The sequence below is a fragment of the Bipolaris oryzae genome (assembly GCF_000523455.1).
Source record: "Bipolaris oryzae ATCC 44560 unplaced genomic scaffold scaffold_129, whole genome shotgun sequence".
In the NCBI taxonomy this organism is placed as follows: domain Eukaryota; kingdom Fungi; phylum Ascomycota; class Dothideomycetes; order Pleosporales; family Pleosporaceae; genus Bipolaris; species Bipolaris oryzae.
The window spans coordinates 75,209-83,787 of record NW_006911405.1 but is presented as its reverse complement, the minus strand read 5'-3'; the positions used below and the strand labels follow the sequence as shown (position 1 = coordinate 83,787).

The 8,579-nt window shown below is 46.2% G+C and overlaps 3 protein-coding genes across 3 annotated transcripts; all 3 read left to right on the top strand.

Annotated features, from left to right (window-relative positions):
- Positions 1 to 250: 250 nt before the first annotated feature.
- COCMIDRAFT_52998 (uncharacterized protein) lies at positions 251 to 574 on the top strand (the record flags this gene model as incomplete). The annotated part of the gene is made up of 1 exon (XM_007692459.1): positions 251 to 574. A coding segment is annotated over one exon (324 nt), but the record flags the coding sequence as incomplete, so codon positions are not given.
- A 621-nt stretch (positions 575 to 1,195) lies between these two features.
- COCMIDRAFT_102393 (uncharacterized protein) lies at positions 1,196 to 2,107 on the top strand (the record flags this gene model as incomplete). The annotated part of the gene is made up of 1 exon (XM_007692458.1): positions 1,196 to 2,107. One exon carries the CDS (start codon positions 1,196 to 1,198, stop codon positions 2,105 to 2,107), a length of 912 nt encoding a protein of 303 aa, XP_007690648.1.
- Positions 2,108 to 3,575: 1,468 nt separating this feature from the next.
- COCMIDRAFT_39158 (uncharacterized protein) lies at positions 3,576 to 8,428 on the top strand (the record flags this gene model as incomplete). The annotated part of the gene is made up of 7 exons (XM_007692442.1): positions 3,576 to 3,735; positions 3,794 to 4,711; positions 4,800 to 5,598; positions 5,673 to 6,025; positions 6,081 to 6,139; positions 6,173 to 6,273; positions 8,038 to 8,428. The coding sequence occupies 7 exons, from the start codon at positions 3,576 to 3,578 to the stop codon at positions 8,426 to 8,428; spliced, it is 2,781 nt and encodes a 926-aa protein (XP_007690632.1).
- Between the last annotated feature and the right edge of the window lie 151 nt (positions 8,429 to 8,579).

The window sequence follows — 8,579 nt, the reverse complement described above, 5'->3', positions numbered from 1 at the left end:
AAGTTAATCGCAAGCATCTATTTACTATAACATTACGTTTTTATAAATATTAAGCTATTATGTGGCGTTGTAAAGCCTCATTTTTGAGATCGCTGAGATGGTGTTCAGCGTGCACGAGATGAATCCGTGCACGAGGTGCACAGACACGTTAGTGTGCCCGTGCGCAGTGTGCCCGGATTCGGATCATGCCCCGCCGAACATTGTGACGCGTCTCAACACCACAATTTTGATGCGCAATAACTCAACAACCATGGCCCCAATTGATGATGCGATTGCAGACTTGAACTCGCGAGAACCAGGAGAAAAATACACGCTAAGAGAGGTTGCTGAAAAATGGGGCGTTAATCGCTCGACGCTCGGGCGGAGGTGGCGACGTGTGACAGGGTCAAAAGAAGCTAGTAACGCCCAACGACAAGCACTCAGCCCACAACAGGAATCGGAGCTTGTACTATATATTGAAAAGCTTACCAAGAGAGCTCTACCACCTACAAGGCGAATGATCCAGAACTTTACATCAGCAATAGCTAAACGAAAGGTTAGCGAGAGCTGGGTTACTCGCTTCATCAACCGACACAAGATCCATCTTATCTCAAAGTGGACCAGCGCCATGGATCGTACGCGCCACCAGGCTGACTCTCTAATGAAGTATGAGGCTTACTTCGACCTTCTGCATCAAAAGCTTAAGGAGTATTGCCTTGAGGCTGGTGATATATACAATATGGATGAGAAGGGTTTCCTTATTGGGATCGTTGGCACAGGGAAGAGGATCTTCAGCAAGCGTCAATGGGATAAGAAAGAGGTTAGAGCATCACTTCAAGATGGATCACGTGAGTTTTTAACGCTCCTGGCTTGCACCTGCGCGGATGGGAGCTCATTACCGCCAGGCCTTATCTACGCGTCAGCGCGAGGAGCCATTAGATCAAACTGGGTGGAAGAAATTACTGTTGGTGAGCATGAGGTGTTTGTAACATCAACCCCATCAGGTTGGAGCAATAATGACGTTGGGCTGGCATGGCTTGAGCAAGTTTTTGATCGCTGCACGAAGAATAAACCAGGGAGATGGCGATTACTTATCCTTGATGGCCATGGATCTCACGTCACGCCCGAGTTTATTGAGTATTGCAATCGCCATAGAATACTCCTCATGGTGTTTCCTCCTCATTCAACTCACACACTGCAACCGCTTGATGTGGTGATGTTTAAACCACTCTCCACCAGCTACTCAAATGAGCTCACTAACCATCTCCATAACGCCCAAGGCCTCGTCTCAGTTAAGAAGGGCGACTTTTTTCCGCTGTTCTGGCGAGCCTGGAGCTCATCCTTTACTAAAAACAATATCTTGAAGGCCTTTAGCGCTACTGGTATATGGCCAGCAGATCCCGACGTTATACTCAAAAGGTTTAGTTCAACACCTGATAGGAGCCACCGCGAGCGATCTCGGCTCTCTCCAAGTGATTGGAATCACCTGAGGCAGCTAGTACGAGAAGCTGCCGAAGATGGAGCTGAGAGTGGAGTTAAAAAGCTTAGCGCTTCACTCCATCATCTCCAGGTTCAAAATGAGCTATTGCGTCATGAGATGGAGGGATTGAGAGCAGCTCTTTCGCACAAGCAGAAGCATAAAGGCAAGGGCAAAGCTCTAGATCTTCAACAACGCAAGGAGTATCATGGCGGAGCGGTCTTCTGGTCACCTCGTAAGTTCCGCGAAGCTCGAGCTCGAGAAGCAGTTCGTGAACATGAGGAGATGGAGGAGAAACTCCAGAAAGCACGGGCTAAGAAGGACCGCGAGGAGACTCAATTGCAGCGTCAAGCTGAGCGCGAGGAAAAGCGCACTGAGCGATTGAGACTTAATGAGATGCGTAAGCTTGAGCGGGCTGAGAAAGCAGCTGAACGCGCGCGTAAAAAAGAAGCCCGCAATAGTGAAAAAGCTCAACACCAAGCTCAAAAGCGTAAGCGTACAGCCTCACGAGTGTCTGCCTCTAAGAACAAGCGTCAAAAACTATCAATGGTGGATGGAGCTCGCGATGGAGCTGCATCTACTTCATCATCTATCCCACCAAAGATCACGACGCGAGGCCGCAGCGTTAAGCTCCCGCAGAAATTTAGATAGTACAAACCGACCATAAGCATCTGATTACTGCAACTCCAAGTTTTTATATATATTAAGCTATTGTGCGGCGTTGTACAACTTCAAGTTTGCGATCGCGATGATGGTGTTGGCGGGGCATGATCCGAATCCGGGCACACTGCGCACGGGCACACTACTAGTACGTAGTAACATTCACTTTCCGAGGTCGAGCTAGACTTTCGCCTCTCCCTGCAAGCTATCTACTGAGAATATATTCACGAACGCCCACAAGACGCGATTACAGGTAAACAAGGGTGATGCTATTAGCTAAGATCGTTGTATTTTAAAGCTTGATAATTAGAATGTCAATTCGCCCTGCGCGACATGGTAAGGTTGTAGTGGATTCATCATAATGACATATGGAAATTATAGTGGGGCAATCAGTATTTGGCTCAATAATGCGGATATCAGCATCAGCTAGGTATGACAGTGACAGGTCCAGCAGTACTATGTAGTACGTAAGAGGGCCGAAGTCGTAGCCACTACTATTGTGAAAATCGCCTCCATTCATGCACAAACATGACGCATCCACGGCCATCACCCATTCAACGCACTATAATCAGCCTTCTGTAGCTATTGATGCAGGATAGATTGGTCATTCCGACTTTTTGTGTCCATCGCCACGCGCTTTTCTGCATAGTCATGGTCCAAGACATTGTCGCACAATCTCACCGCAACTTGCTTCAGGACCAGCTAGACAACCACCGAACCAAGGAACGATTGAAGTATTATAAACAAGCGGGAGTATCCTAGTCCATGCACAGATCATACCGCAGAACCGGAGTGTCTATGCGATGCCTCTACTACAGTCAGACCGCCGAAATGGCCACACATATCACTGTCGATTTAGTTGACAATACTGTCGTGCCTTTAAATCTAAGTCACTCCTTCTCCTTCTCAAGTAAGCGTCTTAGGCATGGAGTATGTCCAGATTAGCTGGTCGATTGCAGAAACTCGCCAGTCTATTTGCACGCTCTTCCAACCTCGTCGTCGAGAGGCCAAACAACCTGTATAAAGATGACAAGGCAAGGAAACCCAATGAAATTCCGGTTACACGCTGCTGATGCAATATAAAAGAAGTAGTCTAGAACCTCCTTGCCCTATCAGCTACTTCACTCGCGTTGTACATAACGCCCAATATGCAGTACACGTTCAACTTAGCTTTGATCTGCAACTAAATCTGCAAGAGAGGCTGGATTAGAGTTATACCCAAACCATGAGATGTACTAGTAACACGCTTGATCGGAGCATGACTTCTGATAGTATGAACCAAATCTCCTCCATCTAGAGCCTTCTATATATTCCGCCGCTGTTGATCCAAATTTACTCAAGTAAATGCTAGTACTCCTCAGTCCTTTTACGCTCCCAAAAGCCCTCAAATTCAAATCCACCCAACTTCCCATATCGCACTGCTTAGTCTTAGCATCAATAGGACAAACCGTGAACCACCATGGTCAGATCAAAATCTGCAGAACCGAACCAGAAGGCTGTAGTCGATCGACTCCCATCTATAAGTGGATGGATGACCGAGCGCAATGCATTTCGCATACTATCTGATATCTGCATACAAGGATACAGAGATCATGGGCATCGGATTGGTGTGATACGGGGTATGTCTTTGAATATCGAATATAAAAGCTACTTAGTTGCTTAACTGAGGCTTTATAGGGCCAGATTTCAGTAGTCTTGATGGAGGCCTTATCTTCGATCCTCCAGAGGGATTTCCTATGAATATGGACCCTTCTGCTGTATGGTCCTGGGTCAATAAGCATCGCCAAAAGGACAATCTGCAGATCGTACCTATCGACATCAAGCTCAGCATTAGTACTCGATCAGCTCGGCAAATTGCTCCTATATTTATTGTTGCGCCACCTGGGAATAGCGAAATTTTATGCATATTACCTGTCAACAGCTACACAGCCCTACATGCGAACACAAAATTGGAATACCAGGACTCCCATACTCTTGTCAAAGATGAGTCGATCAAAGCACACAGAATGCGGCCGCGTGAGCCTCTACACATTAGCACTCTTTTAGCGCCCTTTGCAGTACACCGGTGTGATCTCTTTGAAGCACTGTTGAGACTGAAAGATGCGTTCAAGGGCCAAACGACATACACCAACCCGTCTAATGGTGTTGTAATGCGAGGTTGGACGCCACCATTACCTGATTGCAGCCCCGAAAAGCTGATGATGATATTGGGGGAACGTCAGAAGTTTTCTGCAACCACCATCCAAGAACTTGCTCAGCTACTACGCGCTCAGCCAGAATTTCAACTGGAGCTATTATTCAACCTTATACAGCCCCTAAGTTGCGACTTAATACTTCGAGACAAAAAGTCATCTACGGTGTACCTTATTGAGCACAAGACGACTACATCACGGGAAACAAAATCTGATATTGTTACTCTACGGCCAGCACCGGAATGGGCCGACTATAAACTCAACTGGAATTTTCTTCTTCATCAACAGGGAGACTGGCTTGCAATTCACACACGAGAGGGACATAAAGCTAGAAGTAGTACGCCAGCAGTCCGTGTTAATATTAGAAGTCCTGACGCAATCTCTACTTTCGCTCGTACAATACGTGATTATGGCAACTTGGCGAAACATGGACATACATGAGGACAGTATGTTTGGTGACGAGAGCAAGTCAACGGAGCCCGCAAAGACAGAGCAAACGACCGCAACACAAAAGCAGAGCACACGCACCATTACAGCACGGAAAGAGCTTTTCCGCATAGCATTCTGCGATGCCATCAACGACCAATGCTACAAGCTGGGAAAAAATGCTTGCATAATTCTGGAAGGCAATGCTTGTGGAGACGCAGTGATGGTCCGGCACGATTGGACGGAGCGGGACACGGCTAGATACAAAGCGAACAGAACGCTCCCTGTGTCTCTCGTGGGAGGTATACGATCTGGATCTCTCAGCGCTCTCGTGCTAAGATTTATCGCGCATAACTGGCCGCCCCGGGTTCCGCCTTCGCAAATATTTGAACCAACGCGCGTTAGGACTATTGAGATACCACTATGCATGAGCCAGCCCTTTATCTACGTTGCTGCTACAATCAGCTCTCCATCTATAGATGGTCAGCCTATTCTCGATCAACCCATCCTTCTACCTTCTGGAGACACAAATTGGCTAGTCAAGTATAAAGGGTGTAAAGTATGCGACAGTGAGATAAGAACTAGGAATTGGAGGCCAGTCATTCAAACACTTGGGGAAGGCCAGGGAGCGGGCCAGCCCGGAAGCTCGCTCATACAACTACCCTTTCTGAAGCAAGACGCGGAACCACTTTGCCACGTTTATGCTTTTTCCAACGGCTCAGTACACCAGCATTTCGATAATCTTTTGTGTGATCAAGGTTCACATTATGTCACCCCAATCTATGGGCCAAATGGACTCCTTCAACGCCAGTGGAACCACGGTAGCCCCAGAATGCAAAACACTGGCTCTTCTGCAACTCATACGTAAGTGATTTTAGTAACTGCTATGAAGTTATATGATGATACTATTTGTTTTACATAGTCGCTAACCAGGATAGGATGATGTGCCGAGTATTGACAACCCTTCCACCGAACACACAGCCGATGGCTACTGATCACGTTGAATCTATATACAACGAGAAGAAGAGATGCATTGTCAAAGAGAGAGATTGCACGGAGAGCAGAGCAAAGGATTTCTCACACCAGGCCATGATCGGCGATGACAATTACGGTATGCCCTTAGCGGATATCATGGCGCAGTCCGCATTCAAAACAAAGTACGTCCTGCGATGCGATTATTGCGAAGATGAAAAGAGCTGTCGCTTCTATATCCCGGAGATTGCTTACAGCCGCAAAGTGATTCCTACATGTATTGGCTGTTACGCTAGCAAACACGCTTGCACGTTTCATGGCATCGCAAATACTCCAGATCTTGTGGATATGATACGTAACTTTGACTCTTTTAGGCGTCATGTGCCTTGCAACCAGTGTTTTGCTGATAGAAAGGTGTGCGACAATCGAGTTGGTTCCTGTGAGAGATGTATGACTGATGGCAAAGAGTGTATACGAGAAGCTTGTAAGAATGGAAGCGAGCCCGGCGATGAATCAAATTGCCACAAGGATTGTGACCTGGCCCACGACGACGATGGGTACACTAATGTATCCAGAGTCCCCAGGGCCAAAGGATCTAATGTACGTCTACATTTACAGCAAGAGGCACAAAAGGGCAAATCTATATCATCAAGGGCGCAAAATCAGGCTGGGAAAGGAGAGTACTAGGGCGATCATCAATGATAGAATGATTGAAAGAGGCGAGTAGCTTTGCGACAGCAGACTTTCGTGGCAGAAAGGATACACTTTAAAAACACCAAGCTATTCTTGTTTCCCCAATTTTAGTGATGGTGTCTCGGTTACGTGTTGGTAGCCAGGCAATTAGAAACCTGGTACTTACTGGAAGACCTATTTCGCCAACGAACATCCACATGAACCCAATGCCTCTCTATATTTGCTGCACGAATCCTGAGTAATGACAATAACGCTTTTAGGAGCTGAACTTCAATTCTGAATCCATGACAATAATGATATAGGAATAACATCAACGCGCGCATTGTGCACGTATGTACTGCATTGATGTTGCGGTTTCTTATATGAACGTATTGTTTTGCTTTGAAAACCCGCCCGCCTAAGCGCTGGACATCTGCACGCTAGAATTACTGACTAACAAGGCAAAAATCTTGTTTCCAAAACCAAAACAGGAAGAGTAAATTGACGAGACATTGAGACTTGATACATCATACCAACGATGCAGTACCGAGCTATCCAATATATTTATAATTTAGCAGCATATCTTCAACGAATCAGCTGGCCGAGTGGTGTAGTGGTTATCACGTCACTTTTACACAGTGAAGGCCCAGGGTTCGATCCCCTGCTTGGTCACATTCTTTTTTTCTTTTTTGCAAAACATCTTCGTAGAGAAGCGCTACATGTCCTTCAGTGGAATGAGCATAATGCAGATTATTGTTTTGCTGGCGCAATCACTTTTGCATACGGAAATATGCAGGCAACTCAAACACATCTGCATTAGAGCATCGGCTTGGATTCTGCGTGCTTTCACAATTTCGTCTAGTACACACGAGACTCACCAAACACGGGTACATACAGTAGCACATTCACTTCTGAGTGCGAAATACAGCAAGCTCTTCTTTATCTACCCTTCGATGCTCCGATTTCCGTTTAGTTCTTTCTTAAGACCAGCTCTACCCGTCACAACCCTATTTTTCACTCGCTTCAATGAGTGAATCTATATCGACTAGGAAAAAGCAGGCAATGAAAGGCTCAACGCAGCCTGCAACATATCAGGACTGGTTTGATTGGCATGCAAGTATCAATCCTGAAAGAGAGAGCCCTCTACTACATGAAGATAAACCACGCCTTGTTGCAGAGAAAACTCTGGTGGATATGTTCACAGCAAGCTGTGGAATATAATGGGACGACTTGGTTGAAAGACTTCGAGATGTAGAATCTCCCTTGTCGCTTTTTGATGGACATGAAGCACTGCGCCAGCGAACCTACACCGGGACCACTGTCATCAGGGTGATACCGGCTATCGCGCTTATTGCAGTCTCCCTTAACACTTATGCGGCGCGTTCCAATCTACCTTGTAAGCTTTTCCTATATTCATTTATATATATCTCATGCTGATAGATGCGATAGTCAAGTTTTGTTGGAGTCACACACCTCTTTCTTCAGGCGAAGGCGATCTGTTCATGGCATTTGGAGCGTGGTCATCTAAAGAAAAGAAACATTGGATGTCTATCAGCCCAGGATTCCGTGCAAAGCAGTGTACTATATGGGAAAGTACGGTTCATCAGAGGTATGAAGCCATGCTCTCTGTCCTGGTAATTGCTAATAAAATCCGTATAGTTCAAGAGCGATTCGAATTCCGTATATGAGAAGGGAAATAGTTTCTTTTATCCGTGACGGAAGCCCAGCGGTTGACTCTGGAAAGATCACCTGGCCCGCACACTGTCCTGGCAGCGATGGAGAGTCGAATAGCGGGGAGCTTTTCGTTGAAGGGCGTAAAGTTTGCGCGCGCAGAGGGCAATGCATAACGAGCGAAAAGCTCTACAACACACTACGTGAGTACTTTCTAGGCTCATGTTCACACGAGCCATGGCACGCTTTAAGACTCAAAGCTCTTGCAGCTATCCATCGGGAGAGGAGAGCTGGTGAGAAGTATACAACATCGTTTTGGCGCAAAATACAGGAAAAGGTTGACGGACCAGAAAGCATTCCAGCTATGGTGGAGAAATAGAGAAAAGAAGTGGTTAATTATGGAGGCTACACAAAGGTGCGGGTGACTAAACTCGAGATAATGTAGACATATCGTAACACTGAAATGTTATGATCCTATCGAATTGTTTCTAGACATAGCCATGTTACGTAAAGTGCACGCTTATAAAAAA